The sequence below is a fragment of the Aquarana catesbeiana genome, linkage group LG10 (genome assembly GCF_042186555.1).
Source record: "Aquarana catesbeiana isolate 2022-GZ linkage group LG10, ASM4218655v1, whole genome shotgun sequence".
Taxonomy (NCBI): domain Eukaryota; kingdom Metazoa; phylum Chordata; class Amphibia; order Anura; family Ranidae; genus Aquarana; species Aquarana catesbeiana.
In genome coordinates, this window is record NC_133333.1 from 24894928 (window position 1) to 24914446 (window position 19519).

Below are 19519 nucleotides of genomic sequence, written 5' to 3' on the forward strand. Positions count from 1 at the left end.
AAATCTGACCTTTATAGAAGAGTGGTAACAAGAAAGCCATTGTTGAAAGAAAGCCATAAGAAGTCCCGTTTACAGTTTGTAAGAAGCCATGTGGAGGACACAACAAACATGTGGAAGAAGGTGCTCTGGTCAGATGAGACCAAAATTTAACTTTTTGGCCTAAAAGCAAAATGCTATGTGTGGCAGAAAACTAACACTGCACATCACCCTGAACACACCATCCCCACCGTGAAACATGGTGGTGGCAGTATTATTTTGTGGGGATGCTTTTCTTCAGCAGGGACAGGGAAGCTGGTCAGAGTTGATGGGAAGATGGATGGAGCCAAATACAGGAAAATCTTAGAAGAAAACCGGCAAAAGACAAAAGACTGCAAAAGACTTGAGACTGGCAGGACAACGATCCTAAACATACAGCCAGAACTACAATGGAATGGTTTAGATCAAAGCATATTCATGTGTTAGAATGGCCCAGTCAAAGTACAGACCTAAATTCAATTGAGAATCTGTAGCAAGACTTGAAAATTGCTGTTCACCGTCAGGGCTGGGCTCAGCCCTTCCTTCTCTGAGCTGGCCGCTCAGCTGTCAGCTAATTGCCAGCTCCCATCTCTCTCCACAGTTACTCAGCTGTTGTTGATATCCTGCTCATCAGTCCTGCCTACCTAAAACTGGCCATACACCTATAGATTATCTGCATATTTTCTATGGTTAGATGGAAAAAGTGGGAGATTCCTCCATCCACAAAGTTTAGGGAACATGGAGAAATCTGTTGCACTTTTTCCATCTAACCATAGAAAATCTGCAGATAATCTATAGGTGTATGGCCAGCTTTAGTCATCCAGTCCAGAGGATCTCTACCTTTGCCTTGGTCAACATCACAAGAAACATCTCCTGCATTCCTGTTTTAAGACTGGATTTGCTGACATCCCTTCTGGCTCCAGATCCTGCTTGCTGTTCCACTACACTGATCCCTGACTTCTGGCTTGGCTGACTATCTGTTCCGGTTACGGAACTTTGGCTATGTTTTGACTACGTTTGTTCTTTTTACTTTTATTATTAAACAAGTGTGATTTAACTGTACCTCGGTGTCGGTCTGATTTCATGGTTTCTGACATCCACAGACGCTCTCCAACCAATCTGACAGAGCTTGAGCTATTTTGTAAAGAAGAATGGTCAAAAATGTCATTTTCTAGATGTGCAAAGCTGGTAGAGACATCCCCAAAAAGACTTGCAGCTGGAATTGCAGCGAAAGGAGGTTCTACAAAGTATTGACTCAGGGGGGCTGAATACAAATGTACCCCACACTTTTCACATATTTATTTGTAAAAGATTTTGAAAATCATTTATCATTTTCCTTCCACTTCACAATTATGTGTAACATGACAAAATGTGGAACATTTCAAGGGGTATGAATACTTTAAGACACTGTATTTGCCTTTTTTTCCCTTTTTGCATCCTCTTTTCCCAATCTCAGTGCTGCTGATCTCCTCCAGTCTCTTTGAAGCCCCTTCCTGTCTACATATACCTGGTTCAGCGTTGACTGCACGTCATCGCTCTGGATAACCTTAAAGTGACCATGCCTGTGCAATGTGTGTCCAGTTGGCCACTTTTCGTTGCCTCTGTGGGTGCACACTACAATGCAGGAGCACAACTAGGAGACAGGATTGGTCAATCTTATAGTAGGATCAGCAAAAATCATTTTAACAGAGCCTGCAGATTACAAAATACTGGTATTTCAAGAATTTTATTCAATAACATTATTCTCACCCCTCCCCTTTAACCCTTCTCTTTCCTTCTACCTCTTCAGCAATTACAGGAAATACACCTGATATTTTTACCTGCAAGGTCACCCAAGAGTGATCCGTCTCTGAACCCCTGATCATCCACCACCCCGACCTCCACCTACCATGGGCTTTGCCATCCTGACTGCCACCCTCCTTCTCATACAATACGGTGAGTGACCTTTACTATTTACATTACTGTATGAAGGTTATCTATAAATTATAACAATACTTCTGAACCAGTGACAAAGTTTCTTCTGCCTACTGAAAGTGGTTTAAAAGGACTAACAAAGGATTATAATAAAGCTGCCCGGGACCCCAGAACCTAGTGAGCCCCAAAAAGTCCAGCATATAGTAAGTCACTTTTTAGCTGTTAAAGTCTTTGGACCATTAATTCAGAAGTTGATCAGCAATTAAAGCCTTCATATTCCTCTACCTAAAGTGTAAGTAAAGCCAAAAAATTAAGTAAAAGTAAAGATTTGAATATTGAAGGAAAGGGTTAGAACCCCCATCAGTTTTTTTTTTTGCTGTCTGTCATCCCACTGGAGGGATTCACCCTCTCTATTTCTCCTGGTGGAATGGCGTAATAATAGCCATAGCAGCCCAATAGGGTGAATCCTCTTTGAATATCTCTAGCCAGACCCCTAAATGTACCTCTGGGTTCTTTTTGGGGTCCTCTAGGCTCTACCTCAGAGTTGCTGTGGGTGAGGAGGCAGTCTTCCAAAGCGGACCCCTGTTCTCGTGTCAACTGTTTAGGAGGGCTTTTTAGAGAAATCTCCTCTCACCTTCCATTGAGTTGTTTGAACAAAAAGATAAAGATAATTGAGTGAAATATTGCACATACCAATAATAAGAAAAAAAACTAAAAACAAAAATGGATCTCACATACATCGTTTTATGAAACTGCAATTTTTTTCTGTAAAATCGCAGATTTAGATTTACACAAAAAAAAATTGCAACAGTGCAATTCAAATCAACAGAAATTCATAATAAAAAAAAAAGGTAAAAAAAATTATATATATATATATATATATATATATATATATATATATATATATATATATATATAAATTTTTTTTTTCCCTTTTTTTATTATTAATTTCTGTTGATTCAAATTGCACTGTTGCACTTTGTTAATTGGATATGTGATTGCATATTATGTTTCTAGAATAAGCCAATCAATTTTCTTTTTACACTTTACATTTTAAAACACTTTAAAACTCCCTAACCTATAAAGGAAAGCTATGCTAAAAAATGGGGGGCTGCCATTGGTGACCCCCTAGCTTCTCTCTGCTTAATATATTGTAAACTAACTGGCCCAAGTAGTAGTATGCAATCATTTTAATTTTTTTTTTTTTTTTTTTAACTTGTTGTTTATTGAAAGACTTTCATGTACAATGGGTTACAGCGGATATTGTAACAAGATAAAAGAAATCCAGAGGTTGATACATTGGTGCTAATATAATCTGACTAATTAACATGAATATGTAAATCCCATAAACTTAGCAATGATATCACTTCAAAGCTATAGGTTTATGCTTTACGCTTGTAAATGCGTTTTGGCACATCAAGCAATTGGGTGTTAGTTCATATCATTGGCCAGAATAATAATTGAATTATGGCCAATGAAGTGAGATAACACTCAAGCACTAAATGTGCCTAGTGCTAACACTCATTTAGACGTGTCAATCATTTTTTTCTGCTCCTCAACATGCAGGCAGTTTTTTTTTCCTTCCTCTAATCTCCTATGTGTGCACGGACACAGACTAACATACAGGGGCTTTTAGAGGCAGAGAAAAAAAAAAAAAAACCTGCCAGACGCCTCCCAACAACAGCCTTAAAATGTCCATTGTGTATGAGGCCTTAGGGGTACATCCATACAGATGAGGTTGGGTTGTGTCACACATGTTCATTTTGGATGGCACCCCATTGCACCTTCAGAACAAGGCAGATCGGCCCCATATCATTGTATTACATGTGATCATTTTATGTTTGTCAACCATTCACAGGCAATGCAGCAAACCTGATAATAACAAGTCCAAATGCTTCTCCAACCGTACTGACTGGAGATCCCATCAACCTGAATATTTCCTACAACTCAACTCCCAGACTGATAATATGGCAATATGGCAACGGCAGTGTAATGGCTATATGGACGGATGGAACTGAGTTGTTTGCTGACAATTACAAGAATCGGCTGACTATACAGGAAAAATACTTATCTATCAGCAATTCCACCACAAAAGACTCCGGAGAATACATGGTCAGAGTTACTGATACAAATGGGGATTCTGGCTCTTTTAATTTCAGTGTGGTTGTCAGAGGTGAGTCTTGGCTCCTTTGGTTCCCTTGGCTAAAATCACCATGCTTGACTAAATACGGGAGAAGCTTGTATTATGGTCCAAATGATGGGGTTGGCCTTTAAGGTTTATGGTGTATTTTATAGGATTGCACTATTCAGGTCTTCTGCTTTAAAGTGGCATTGAATGGTCAGACCTTCCTCTCCTTGTGTGAGGTAGGGAAAAGAAGGTCTTCCCTGATTAATATTTGCACCTAGGCAATTATTTCAGCTTACCATCAGGCTAAACTATAGCAAACATGAAGGAAACAAATGATTCTATTATAAGTACGAAAACGAGAACCCAAAAGGTGCAACTGGCTATTGGAACAAGTAAAATGAAGATATAGACATAGAGTTAGGTGACCATCTCTGGACCGTTGGGTGAAGTAGCTGTACGCAGTATATTATCACTGAGCAGCTTTGTAAAGACAATGAATACACCGATAGGAAACATGAAACTACAGAACACGCAACCATGAAACATGCAACTACAATAGTGGTCAATAGGTATATTTGGTTATTTGTGCCCCAGTTGCAGAATTTTATGTTTTTCTTTACAAAAAGGTGGGCAAACATTAAAGCGGTAGTAAATCCTGCTTGGTGATTTTTACCTACAGGTAAGCCTATAATAAGGCATACCTGTAGGTAAAATGAATATCTCCTAAACGTGCACCGTTTTAAGAGATATTCACCCTGAATGCAGCCAGGCACGTTACCGGTGCATGCGCTCTGAAGGTCCGGCGTACCAGACCTTCAGATCTTCGCGCTGGAACTGAGGGCTCCCACGTGCATGCGCGCAAGCAACGTCATTGCGTCACATAGCCGGAGTGCGCGAACCCGGAAAAAAGACCAGGGGAACATGTCAGGGGTGACAACCCAGCACTGGAGGGCTTCGGTCCAAGGTGAGTATTTCATAATGTGCAAGTATGCGATTAGGGTTGCCACCTTTTCTTCAAGTCAAACCTGAACACTTTAGCGGCGCACAGCATTTTTTTTTTTTTTATAGCATAAACTATACAAATATTTTGCTATTAAATAACATTTCTAATCATATGAAGTTAATAACAAGAGTTCCCCTTTACATCAGAGTCCACAGAGTTCCCCTTTTACATCTGAACTTGCAGAGTTCCCTTTCACTGTAAGGGGGGACTCTGCAGACTCTGATGTAAGGGAGAACTCTGGGGCCTCTAACATAAGGGATGCCATAGGTGTGCACACATGGTGTGCCGGGTGTGCCTGGGCACACCCTAATTACCCCATGTGATGACGATTCACCCTGCTTTCTGGCACCCCCTGTCTCTCCCCTGCAGTGCTGCCAGCTTCCCTCATCTCCTGCTGGTTGCTGCGGGGGATTTTTCAGAATGGAGAGTGGGGGAAAGGACCAGTAAATATTTCATTTAGCGGCCCCTTCCTTTTCTAAATGAACACAGTGAGTGATCTGTACTGATTGCTCCTGTGTTCATTCTTAATTGCAGCATACTAAACTAGGTTTCCTATGCTTCAGTGTGTGAATGAACAGGAAGCCGCACAGAGCACTTCTCATTTATTTACTGTCTAGTGCAGCTGAGGCTGCAGAGAAAGGGACTGGGGAGTATCTGTCCTCACTCCCTTTCTTTGTCTCAAAAGTGAGACATCAGGGGTCTGTTTAGACCCTTGATATTTTACCAAAGCCTCCCAATGGGGCTCCTAAAAAAATAGTAAAAAAATCATAAAAAATAATATTGCAAAAGATTATCCAAAAATGTAAATTGTAAAAAAAAAAATACAAAAATAATAAAAATAAAAAACTACTGACACCGTCCAGTGCCCTGACACCAATCTCTGCTCTACCAAGACAGTCCGCTTGCTCTGCTGATATACATGCATGTGTGTTTGTGCTCTGGGGTGCACACCCTAATGCAAAAGGCTGCCACACCAATGAGGGATGCTCTGGGAACCCTGATCTAAGGGAGAACACTGAGAACTCTGATGTGTAGAGAGGACTCTGATGTAAGGGGAAACACTGTGGCCTCTGGTGTAAAGGGGAAATCTGATGAAAGGGGTGCTCTGAGAATGCTGATTTACCTTAGTACTTATTCAGAGGCATGAGAGAGAAGGGGGAGACTTCAGTCACAGACAGTGATGGATGGTGAGCTCACTCACCCCTTGGCAGTCAGCACCTCTCATCCAGATGTATCTGAGGCTGCTGGATTCAAATTTTCATCCCCAACTTTCCTTTTCTGAGGCACAGCGCCGGGGATTAGAGTGCGGGCAGACACAGAGGGGTAGCGGTGAGGGTAAGAGGTGCAGATCGAGCCCTCTCTCCTCTCCTGTCTGTGTGTGTGTTGGGGGGGGGGGGTTGTTAGTGCTGGCTTTGGGCGGTGTTTAAAGTGGTTGTAAACCCTTACAGACCACTTTTACCTACACGGTTTAGGAGATATTTGCAAAAGACATGAACCAATGCCTACGACGCGTGCGCGTAGACATTGGCGCACAGGCGCACTGAGCGTGGCGTTTCTAACGTCAAACGTGCCCTTAGTGGTGATTCCCGCATTCGCGGGAGTTACGTCATCTTGGCTGAGGCCAGTCATAGTGCCAGAGCCGCGATACCCGGAAGTCACTCCGGGAGATATGGCAGCGATGGAGGAGGGGAACGAGGACCACTTTGGGGGCTTCGATCTCAGGTAAGTAATTTATAATGACTCTTTACTTCCTCTTTAAGAGTGTAACAGCCAGTCTCAGCTTAGACAACTGCAGCCAACCCTGCTGGGAAGCCATAGTCCAGTCTATATAATGTGTCCGGGTTACAGGCAGTCTGAAACCGGGATGCATGATTCCAAACCCGAACTGCCCGGGTGAATCCTGGACAGGTGGCAACCCTATATGCGATGCATACTTGCACATTATCCAATTGCCTTACAGGTGTTTTTTTTTTTTTTTCTATTTTACACCTGCTTTAACTGTACCCATTGTTTTAACAGAGAGAGTCCTGGAAATCCAAAATACCGACACTGGCATATATAGAACGGGGGCAAACATAAGTCTGACCATCCGGTATGATGGTAACCCATCAGGAATATTTTGGTTTTATAATGGTAACCCGTTGGTCATTAAAATAGAAGGCTTTGAATACGTTTCGGACAGAATTATAAGTCGAATGGTCCTCCAAGAAAATGGATCTCTGCTAATTTATAACACCACCAAAGATGACGCAGGAACCTATTCTATCAATGTGACAGCAACAACAATAATAACAACTACTGCTATTCTCTCCGGCTCACGGAGATTTCAGGTGAAATTCTATGGTAAGGGTTACTTTATATTGAGAGTGAATATATTATGCACACATACACAAAGTCCGACACAATAACTGTGACTGTACTCTTTATTCAACAAAAGAAAAAAAACAACAATTCACCTTCAAAATAGTTGCCTTCTGAGTTGCCACACACTTGCATACGATCAGGGCCGTCTTTAAGGCAGGGCAAAAGGGGCAGCTGCCCTGGGCCCTGTCATTGTTGTGGGGCCCAAAGCAGCTGCCTCATACTTGCCAACTTTCCCAGTTTAAATTCCCTCAGACCTTGAGGTTTTAGTCTCATGTTGTGTCCTGATATCTCACCTGCAGACCCTGTGTTTACATGTAAATACCGGCATTCATATGTAAATAGTGGCAGCATTCTATGTAAACAGAGGTGGTATTCATATGTATATCATGCCCCCCGAGGTCAAATCCACCATCACCTATACTGAATGCTACTCACTGGGGAGATAAAAGGGGCATGCTTGAAAGTCCTGCCTACAACTGTGGTCATTAAGCCTACCATCAGCCTGTTCTGCAAAGGTAAGCAAATTAGTGGGGGGAAGGTAGTGTGTGGTGTGCAGAGGTAGGCAGAGAAGGAATTACAGTTTGGGGTGCACAGGTGAGCAAGGTCCAGTCCATGGTGTGCAGCCAGTGAGGGGATGTGCTGTAACCTCTAGCAATCAATCAGTAAGCAGTAATGATGTGCAGTAACCAATCAGTGAGCAGTATTGATGTACAGTAATCTCTACCAACCAATCAACAAGCAGAAATCATGTGCTGTAACCTCTAGCAACTAATCAGTGAGCCGAAATGTGTGCTGTAACTTCTAGCAACCAGTCAGTGAGCGGTAATGATACACTGTAACCTTTGGCCACCAATCACAATCACTGTCTGATCTGATTCAGTAAACTGATTTTGAGTCTAACTGCTGTCTCAGAGCAGGTGGAGAGCAAAACTGCATAGGGGGCCCCAAGAAAATTTTTGCCCAGGGTCCAATCAATATTAAAGACGGCCCTGCATACAATGCTGCCAACGTTCAAAGCAATTCCACAGATCATTATCTGAAAGACTCTTGAGGCTTTCTGCCATTTTTGGTTTCTTCTACCAGTAAGGGGGTCTACAATTGGCTAGATGCTAGTGCCAAATTGCACAAATCCCTGTCCCGCTTCTTCTTGGATAGAACAATTACCTACCTATTGTTGATGGAACCCTCCGCCATATTGTGTCATACTCCTGGCCATAGACCCGCTCTCGACACCCCCCCCCATAGGCTTTAGGAATAAGGAATGCATTTTCCACACTTTACAGTAACTTCATAAAGATTTACGTGACATCTGATATCACCTTTGACATACTATCAGAATTCTTCTGTGCCGAACGGAATCCCCAGAGTAGATATTATGTAGTTGTCATTTCTGTGCAGAACACAAAGCAAACATCTTAGAAGTTATTTTCCCTTTGCATCTCGGCCAGTTTCCTGCTAAGCCAGCTGAGATTCGATCAGTCTATGGCCGGCCACAGCATTTACAGTGGGGATGGAAAGTATTTAGACCCCCTTACATTTTTCACTCTTTGTTATATTGCAGCCATTTGCTAAAATCATTTAAGTTCATTTTTTTTCCTCATTAATGTACACACAGCACCCCATATTGACAGAAAAACACAGAATTGTTGACATTTTTGCAAATTTATTAAAAAAGAAAAACTGAAATATCACATGGTCCTAAGTATTCAGACCCTTTGCTGTGACACTCATATATCTAACTCAGGTGCTGTCCATTTCTTCTGATCATCCTTGAGATGGTTCTACACCTTCATTTGAGTCCAGCTGTGTTTGATTATATTGATAGGACTTGATTAGGAAAGCCATACACCTGTCTATATAAGACCTTACAGCTCACATTGCATGTCAGAGCAAATGAGAATCATGAAGTCAAAGGAACTGCCTGAAGAGCTCAGAGACAGAATTGTGGCAAGGCACAGATCTGGCCAAGGTTACAAAAAAATTCTGCTGCACTTAAGGTTCCTAAGAGCACAGTGGCCTCCATAATCCTTAAATGGAAGACGTTTGGGATGACCAGAACCCTTCCTAGAGCTGGCCGTCCAGCCAAACTGAGCTATCGGGGCAGAAGAGCCTTGGTGAGAGAGGTAAAAAAGAACCCAAAGATCACTGTGGCTGAGCTCCAGAGATGCAGTCGGGAGATGGGAGAAAGTTGTAGAAAGTCAACCATTACTGCAGCCCTCCCCCAGTCGGGGCTTTATGGCAGAGTGGCCCGACGGAAGCCTCTCCTCAGTGCAAGACACATGAAAGCCCGCATGGAGTTTGCTAAAAAACACCTGAAGGACTCCAAGATGGTGAGAAATAAGATTCTCTGGTCTGATGAGACCAACATAGAACTTTTTGGCCTTAATTCTAAGCGGTATGTGTGGAGAAAACCAGGCACTGCTCATCACCTGTCCAATACAGTCCCAACAGTGAAGCATGGTGGTGGCAGCATCATGCTAGGGGGGGGGGGGTTTAAGCTGCAGGGACAGGACAACTGGTTGCAATCGAGGGAAAGATGAATGCGGCCAAGTACAGGGATATCCTGGATGAAAACCTTCTCCAGAGTGCTCAGGACCTCAGACTGGGCCGAAGGTTTACCTTCCAACAAGACAATGACCCTAAGCACACAGCTAAAATAATGAAGGAGCGGCTTCACAACAACTCTGTGACTGTTCTTGAATGGCCCAGCCAGAGCCCTGACTTAAACCCAATTGAGCATCTCTGGAGAGACCTAAAAATGGCCGTCCACCAACGTTTACCATCCAACCTGACAGAACTGGAGAGGATCTGCAAGGAGGAATGGCAGAGGATCCCCAAATCCAGGTGTGAAAAACTTGTTGCATCTTTCCCAAAAAGACTCCTGGCTGTATTAGATCAAAAGGAGCTTCTACTAAATACTGAGCAAAGGGTCTGAATACTTAGGACCATGTGATATTTCAGTTTTTCTTTTTTAATAAATCTGCAAAAATGTCAACAATTCTGTGTTTTTCTGTCAATATGGGGTGCTGTGTGTACATTAATGAGGAAAAAAATGAACTTAAATGATTTTAGCAAATGGCTGCAATATAACAAAGAGTGAAAAATATAAGGGGGTCTGAATACTTTCCGTCCCTACTGTAGCTCCCATCATGGTGTAGGATCAAGATGCCTTCTATAGTATACCAGTCTCTTCCCAATATGCCTCTATGGCTCTGTGCAGCTAGGCATGATCCCAGATGGCATTTATTTCCCAACTTTCCCCCACTATTTATAAAATGCTGTTCCACCTAGCTTGGGACTTAAGCCCTGCAAAGGGCCCTTTAGATCAGCTCTGTAGGAGACTACATGACGCTCCGGGGTCTACAGCTCCCATGCCCTGACTTCTCTAGGCCTCTCCCACATTTGGCATTTATATGGGCACTAACTACATCCATGACTAAGAAGGGGAACCTAACACCCATTTAGAGCTTTCCCATACCATACTATAATGGGAACACAGCCCCCTAGTGGCAGGCAAACTAACTGCACCTGCCAACATACAGACAAAAAAAATGGATAAAAAAACGTGATCTTTGGGAAGAGGTATAAATCGCGGGGAGCTATGATATGCTCTCTTGTGATCGCCCTGCATGGGTGACCAGTGGCTTTATAATTTTTCATGTGCACCAATACAAATTATTGTACCAGAAATCAGTATAAATGCATTGAAAAGCACATCATTGTACATTAAAGCAAAACTTCAGTCATTTCTTCAACTTTCCATCTATTAAATCTTCTGCCCTTGTGGTTTTAACTTTGGATAGTAAAACATTTTTTTCTGCCAGTAAATATCTTATACAGCCCACTTCGTGTTTCTTGTCTGGTCATTAGCCTAGGCTTATGACATCATTTACAGCTCTCTCTCGTGAGTTTGCCAGGAAGGGAAGGGGGGATAAGTCATAAGAGGGCCAATGAGAACTGCAGAGCTGGAGCTGTGCCTCTTTGTGTCTGTGTAAATTCAGGAAGTGGACAGGCAGCAGCTTCAGCTGCCCACAGTTAAAATGGATGCAGCCAGACTCTGCAGCATTTTGGCAAGTACAAATATATACAGAGTATATAAAATAATATGCAAAGTGGTTGGAGGGAAGCTTCAGAATGGCAAAGATGTTTTTATTACAAATTACGTGAGCAGACTGCAGTTCCTCTTGACTATGGGTTAATGTGCAATACAATAGAAAGAAAGTTTGCCACAGATAGCTGACTATGCAGTTTGTGGACCACATCCAGAATACATATATTGAAAAATGGGTTCCTCAAATTGGGATTTTAAACGGACCACAAACAGTAAATCGTAAAAAATTACAAATTTATTGAAATATATAAGAAAATTGACATAAATAACAAAAAATTCAAGATGATAAAAACAAACACATATTGTTGGGGGCAGATGTAAAGCCAACTGAAAGGGAAGCCCGAAAGCTGTCAACAGACAGAGCGACCAACGCGTTTCAAAACACACAGTGTAGATCTTCTTCAGGGACTAAAAGGGCTTGAAACTTCTAAAGATATAGATTAAGTCCCAACTGTAAGCATTCCACCGAACAAAAGAAATAACTCAACAATTTAAGAGAGTAAATGATCTGTCAGAGCCACGCATGGATACCGGACAGAATGTCATTGACCGATGATAATTCACATGTGGCACAATAAGCACTTAAAGGGAGTGCAATCAGCCAATAGATTTGACTGCAACATATCTCAGATTTGCAGGGACTTCAAGAAGAAGGGGATATTTATCATCCAAAAGTGTATCGTGTCGGTGGTAGACACAGTCTCAGTCTTTATATATAAGCTTCCAAAAATCACCAGCCAATTGCATAGGAGTCTATCCTATGGCTAAGGTCCTCATATAGGTCTTGCACATGGAGTGGGATAGTGTGGTGTTTGTGGTTCATTTAAAATCCCAATTTGAGGAACCCATTTTTCACAATGTGCAATACAATGTTCTTTAAAATGCACACCAAAGTGTATTAACCTGTGTCGACCTCCTGTTTGGTGTATAGTAGAACATGAGTTGACATGGGACATGTGTGACACCTTGAATAGCAAGATACCTTGGGGTGCCCATTTTAGGAGAGGCTCCCATCAACCCTTCTGGATTGGCAGAAAACCCCATTAGTATAGGGGGTCTGGATAATGGGCAGGGCACTGAATTTAGGTGCAGCCCTTTGGTGATGGTTAGGATCACACGTGATGTCCTCCATATTAAGAAAGTTGACCACCATTGTTCTAGTAGGTTTATCCATGATGTATGTTTCATTCATCGGTGCTGCAAGTTCCACTGAGCTTGAGGTGCAGCGCATTTAGTGGGCACAATGAAAATGGTGAAATGGATGAGTTTTTGTTAGTGGAATCCTTTACATCCTCAGGTTGCGGCCGGTCTCTAACAGCCATAACCCCTCCAAGGCACCAGGCTCCCCAGATACATTACAAGGACATATTTTAACACAGGAGGAGGAAGTCTCTCAGTGAGTGATGGCATGAAAACCTGAACTCTACACAAATTAGCGTCCTTGTTTCTTGACAACTGGGAGGTTCTAATATCTAGCTATTGGTTTTAGGCCCAAGGAAGAGGTTATTTTTCAATTTATAAAATACATTATCTTTTATCATACAATATCTTTTTTTTAACAGACCCGGTGGGGAATGTTACAGTGAAACAGTCGCTCCAGGTGGTGAGCGAGAAAACCTCTGCAGTAAATCTAAGCTGTAGCGCCTCTAGTGGTTACAATGAGGCAGTGGCATGGATGAAGGATGGGCAGTCTATACTTAATAACAGCACCTACAATCTATTGGATGGGAATCAGACTCTCCAGATAATGCAACCCAACAGGACGTTCAGTGGAAATTATAGCTGCAATATATCCAACGCAGTGTCCTTGAATTCAGGCTCCCTCCAGCTCCGTGTCTATGGTAAGTTGTAGCATAAAAGTCTGGTCTGTGTCACCTGTGACTCCAACATACACATTCTTAACAGTGTGATGTAACCCCCAACACTCTTTTGGGTTTAGTTCCACTTTAAAAAAAAAAACATGTAAAAATAGGAGTTTGCTAAAAATATGAAATGTAAATGATCATATTGTAATTAATATACATCCTTATTAATAGTGACATGTATTATTAGTAGTAATAATAATAAAACATTTTTCTAATATACATATACACACACACTATATATATAACAATGTTAACAAGTCTTTAGATATTATTTATTACTAATATTAATATGTTCATATTTAGCATTAATGTATATATTATCACTGATATTAATAATATTGAAAATAACAAACATCTTAGCCCAGCTTCCAATGCTTACAGAAGGTGCAGGTGATGTCACCTCCTTGGAGGCTCAAAACCCCATCAGCATGCGCTCTTAGGTTCGGTTTACAGCTATGCATTTTTTGGTGCTTTATGCAGAAACGCACTACATTTCATTTAACATGGTTTCCTATGGGACGCATTCACATCAATGCTTTTTTCAGCCACTGCATTTTTGGAAAGGGTCAGGGACTTTTTTAAAACGCAAAAAAAAAGTGTTTTTTTTTTTACTTTTTTGGTTCAATAGACTTCAATGGAGAGGCTGCAGAAAAGTAGTAGTGCGTTTTTGCCACGATTTGAAGAGATTTAACTAAAAGAGGAGCCAATACTCGCGTACAACTTTTCTCTTACCTTACCTACCTACCATAATAGCAACAGAGCCATCTAGTGGCAGGCAAGCCACATGCACCTTGCGAGAAGGTGTAAATCACTGTGGTACCTCAAGCTACTACAGTAAGGCCTGCAGTCCACCAGGTGCTGTGCCCAGCAGCTGTCCTTCTGCATAATGAACACAAGGGGTCACTCATTCAGTACAGGTGCCCTTTAGAGAACTCCTTGCATTTTTTTCATTGATTACAAAGCATTCTCAGATTGGATGAGGTAAAGAGGAGGAGTGGTGACTTCATGATCTTTACTGTGTCCAATCAGGGAATGCTTTGTAATCAATGAAAAGAAATGCAAGGAGTTCTCCAAGTGGCAGTGGTGCCGAGTGAGCACCCCTCTGTGGTCAATGTGCAAAAAAGGCAAGCCACACAGCACCTAGAAGAGAGTGGCGATCACTGTAGTAGCTTGGGCTACTACAATGATTTATGACTTTCACAGAGGCCAATCCAACATCACATATGCATTCTTACATTGTTCCAAGCTGGCCCCATATAAGCCCCATGTCATCTCTGGAGTTCAGCTTTAAAACTCCACATTATAGCTTGTCCTTAAACACTAAGGGGAAGGTGTGACTCTTTATTGAAACTCAGACACATAATTTATAGTACACCAGGTCAGATGAGCCTGATCACATTATCGTATGCAAAGGAACTTGTATACAGAAATACAATTAACATGAGATAATTAACTGGTCACTTAAACCAGCCTAGGTCATTCAATGCCCATCCAGACAAAGTTGTGAGTAATCAGACAGACAGAAACAATAGGTGTCCCAATTAACAATGGGAGAGACATGTTTAGCAGAAAACACATAACACCTCAATAAACAGACAATAGCAGGAGACCACCAGCCGGCTTGCTGATTATAATAACTTTTGCTATGAGTCTCACAGTCTGAAGCTGACATAGGTGGTTTGGGCCTGGAGACTCCAAGTGTATATGGGTCCTCTAGTTCCCAGAGTCTGTGCGTTTTGGGGAGACATGGAATTGAATCTAAAATTAACATTACTCCAAGGCTCCCTCAGGCACACACCTCCCAAAGAGTAGAATTTCCTTATAAGTCAGGACCCATAGTCAGTAGGCAAGAGGCTAGCCTGCAGTCCCCTCCAATAGCCCCTGTGAGTCCGTCACAGCAGATCTGTGACCCCATTGCAGAGATTTTCCCTACTTCCTGAAGGAGCCGACAATGATGGAGAATCTCCAATGAGGACACTGACTGCCACAAAACACATTTTTAGTAAAATTTTATTAGCAAATGTTTTTTCATAAAATTTACATTTTTTGGGGTTTACATCCCCAAACTGCCTAAATGTCCTGCCCTTCTGTCCCAGGGATAGGGGGAAAAAAGCTACATTTTCCACCAATAGGGTCATTGAGTGCAATAAAAAAAAGAATAAAAAAGCTGCAATGAAACCATTAACATTTTAAAAATTAATTATAAATACATTTTCCCTCTTGTCTGACAGACCCGGTGGTGAATGTTACAGTGATACAATCACCCCAGAAGGTGAATGAGGGTGCGGCCTTTGTAAATTTAGGATGTAGCTCCTCTAGTGGCTATACAGAAATGGTGACATGGATGAAGGATGGACAATCTGTGATCAGCAAGAATGCCTACAGTCTGTTAGATGGGAATTGGACTCTCCAGATAACGCGACCCGACAGGACGTTCAATGGACTCTATATCTGCAATGTATCCAGCGCAGCCTACTGGGGTTCTGGGTCTCTAGATCTCACCGTCTCTTGTAAGTAATAGTAAAACACAATTTAATCAGCCATGGACATGTCAGAGTTTTACAGGTGCTGACCTGAGGCTGCCAGTAGACACAAGATAGAAATCTTCTAGCTCAAATGAAGTCTCACACTATTTAACATCTGTATAGTCTTCTATCCCCGGCATGTTGTGCTTTGTGACTGATATTTTCTGGTCCTAAAAGACCTTTTTGTCTCTGTGAAAATGCTGCTTCCTGCCCTCACACTCCGGTGCTCTACTAGCAGAGCTGAGTAACAGCCACACCCCTCAGCACAAGCTTACCCAAACAGGCTTGTACAGGAGAGAAGGGGAGGGGCTTGTCTGACCTATTCTGTTACTGATTACCGAGTGCACCGGATCCAACTCTGCTGGCTTTTCACAAATTGTTCAAAATTTTGAATACAGCAGGGAAGGGCCAGCAATTCCGCCAGATCTATACTGCATTTACTTCTGTCAGGATCCCTATTGGGGAGATTTGCCCTCACTTCCTGTATGATCACCAGGACAGTGAAGGGAAATACACCCAGCAGAGACAGACAGAGGTTCTAACCCCTAACCTCTTTACACAAAAATAAAAAGGAAAAAAAAATGGCTGCAGTTTAATATAGAAAAATGCAGCTTAGCAGACTCTAAAGGATGCATTTAAAGACAAAATTGAATACCAGTGCACCCAGTGATGGTGCATGTAAAAAAATTTCTGTGCGAATGGGGCAGAATTTTTTTTTTTATTAGGCCATTTCCTGTGGTTGAATGATTTTCCTTAATTTAAAGCAATACCACATTTGGCCACTAGGTAGCACAACGTATCTTAGGAAATTACCATCAAGTGGCCAAATGTGGCATTTTCTTTTTTTAATTAATGAAAAACATTTGAATAGCACAGGAAATAGCCCGATAATGTTTTCTACACAGAACAAATGTACATGTGATGTGACCTTTAAAAAAAAAAAAAAAAAAAAACACCTTCAAGTCGAACATATACAAAACCTGACATATTTCTAAATGAACTAAAAACTCAGTCATCCAAGTTACTTGAATAATCCTTTTCTTCTCCCTATTTAGATGCCACACTCCGTGCCACCAGCACATATAGCATGATGATAATTCCTCTACTGGGAGGAATTCTGCTTGCCCACTGATTGTTTGCCCTGGAAAACGCCTATGATGGCAGACAGGTAAGCATATCTTGGTGTTGCAACCCTTAAAGGCTGAGACCACCCACAAGTAAAAACAGCTTTGGGTTTAGGCTTGTTGCTGGAAGTCCCCTTTGGCTGCCTCTACTACCTCTTCATGACCACATAAGATCTTACAACTGAGTTGTTAGTTCTCCTCTTTTTCTAATGGTTACAAAGCTGATCAAGGACAGTCGACATATCCTACCGCATTTTCTATGATATGGAGATCCTATGGTGGGAATTCTAAGCCCTGGTGATGGCTGAAACAGATGGGTGGAGCTGGAAGAACTCAGATCTCCGGTTTTAGAGATCCCATAACCACTGCATGATCGATTTTTCATAACACATTAAAATGTGAATGTTTTAAATCTTGGTAATTTTGTTTGATTTCCTAGTACTTTATTTTATTGAATTATTCAGCACCAACCAATTCTATTGAAATGGAGCACACAGACCAATCACCTCAGTGTCCACCCTAGAGAAGCTTACATTCTCATACCCATTAACAATACATAGGGGTTGATTTACTAAAACTGGAGAGTGCAAAACCTGGTGCGGCTGTGCATGGTATACAATCAGCTTCTAACTTCTAGCTTTTTCAGTTAAGCTTTGACAAAAAAAACCCAAAAAACTGGAAGCTGATTGGTTTCTATGCAGAGCTTCACGTGTTTTTGCAATCTCCAATTTTAGTGAATCAACCCCATAGACCAGGAGTCTCCAAAATTTCTAAAGAAAGGACCACTTTACGGTTGTTCAGACCTTAGGGAGACCAGGATGTGGCCATTGGGAGTAGAAAATGTTCTTCTCCACCCTTGATGATCTCGGATTTTATTTCCTTGTAACAGTACACAGGCAATGCATATCAGTCTCCACCCTGAGGAGCTTGCATTCTCATTTCCTTGTAATAATACAGAGACTAGTCATATCAGTCTTCACCCCAGAAGAGCTTGCATTTTTATTTTGTAAAAGTACACAAACCATTCACATCAATCTCCATCCCTGAGGAGCTTTCATACATATTTCCATGTGACAGTACATAGACCATTCATATCAGTCTCCACCCCCGAGGATCTTGCATTCTGCTTTCCTTGTGAAAGTACAAACCATTCATATTAATCTCCAGCCCTGAGGATCTTTCATACTCATTTCCTTGTGACAGTACATAGACCATTCACATCAGTCTCCCCTAGGAGCTTGCAATTAAATTTTCCTGTAACAGTATGGAAACTATTTAAGTCAGTCTGGGAAGAATTCATTCTGTGACAATCATACAGACACACAACTCTGAATAAACTACAGGTGTGTTTATGGAATGGAATTAAAAGAAAATAGACACATCCATACAATATCTTTGGTGAATACAATTTTTTTCTTAATTTATAGGTTTCTGGAAAAATCTTTCGTGCACTGAATAAACCAGAGAAGAGGGCTCCTACCTGACAATGCTATCCTGATCACCACTGCTTCCTTCCTAAGCCTCTATTAGCTACCAACTGCACATGTCTCTGTGTCCAACCCTTAAAGAATTAATTTACCTCCAGTCAGACCATTTACCTGCTACTAATCTACTCTGCATTCTAGTGGAGAGATCTTTGCAACAACGCAGTCCACCTGTCTCTGTGTGAATGTGGGTCTCATGAACCTCTGCCAGGCTTTGCCCCAATGTCGGTTCCTTTTGAGTTATCTTTTTTATTTTTTCTCATCTCCACCAGGACAGAAACTGGTGGAAAAATACTAAGTCTTAGGGCTCATATGTACTTATCTGTGTTTGTTCCAGGTGTCAATGAAACTGAATCGAAATGCAAAAAAAACAGCAGCTCACATTGCTGCACCTTGTAATGAGTTCCCATTGGCTTAAATAGAAAAGGCATCTGTCGATAAATCAGATGGGTGTGAATGGGCTGTTATAATTGTCACCAGAACAGGAGGTGGAGAGGGGAACTCTTCCAATAAGGATGTCTATACTGGAGAAGATTGAGAGAGTGGAGATATCCTCCTTTGGAGAGATTATCTCATAACTTCTGTTGTGTCTTCAGAAAATGAGATCCTCCTTAAGGTCACAAGGATTGTAATAAATAACAGGCAGGGGGTTAAAACCCTTACCTGTTCTATCCACACCAAAAAAAAAAAAAAGTTTTTGCATTAAGTATACTTTAACCATAATACAATTATCACAGTGCAGAAAGAAGAGATTGCATGTCCGGGAAGGAACTAGAAAAAAATAGAAGATTAGCGCATCTGGAGTATGTGAGAGGATATAAGACAGCAATGGATTCATCTTGTCTGCATTGGACTGATCCTTGAAGATGGTGACTGATGGACAAGAAAAATATGAAAATAAAATATTTTTTCCCCTTGCTGTAATTTTTTGTCTAAGTAAATAAATAAAATATTTTTGCCCTTCGTAAATCGAAACCAGAGTCGTC

General features: G+C 41.5%; 2 protein-coding genes across 3 annotated transcripts in view; one reads left to right on the forward strand and one right to left on the reverse strand.

Annotated features, from left to right (window-relative positions):
* Positions 1-19519, reverse strand: part of IGLON5 (IgLON family member 5) — an 859278-nt gene that overhangs the window by 145434 nt on the left and 694325 nt on the right. The gene's annotated exons all lie outside the window — the stretch shown is intronic.
* Positions 1784-19502, forward strand: LOC141110476 (cell adhesion molecule CEACAM6-like). 2 transcript variants are annotated; one of them, XM_073601835.1, is made up of 7 exons: positions 1784-1950; positions 3788-4102; positions 7080-7403; positions 13098-13376; positions 15632-15910; positions 16981-17093; positions 19271-19502. In XM_073601835.1, exons 1-6 carry the CDS (start codon positions 1905-1907, stop codon positions 17055-17057), a joined length of 1320 nt encoding a protein of 439 aa, XP_073457936.1. In that variant the 5' UTR covers positions 1784-1904; the 3' UTR covers positions 17058-17093; positions 19271-19502. The 2 variants fall into 2 exon arrangements, with proteins under 2 accessions (XP_073457936.1, XP_073457935.1); XM_073601834.1 differs by having other exon boundaries at positions 1785-1950; positions 18477-19502.

Excerpts from the sequence above, each read along its gene's own strand:
- LOC141110476 (XM_073601835.1), top strand. The coding sequence starts at position 1,905 with ATGGGCTTTGCCATCCTGACTGCCACCCTCCTTCTCATACAATACG. Across the intron at positions 1,951-3,787 it reads CCTCCTTCTCATACAATACG|GCAATGCAGCAAACCTGATA; the intron begins GTGAGTGACCTT and ends AACCATTCACAG. Across the intron at positions 13,377-15,631 it reads CCTCCAGCTCCGTGTCTATG|ACCCGGTGGTGAATGTTACA; the intron begins GTAAGTTGTAGC and ends CTTGTCTGACAG.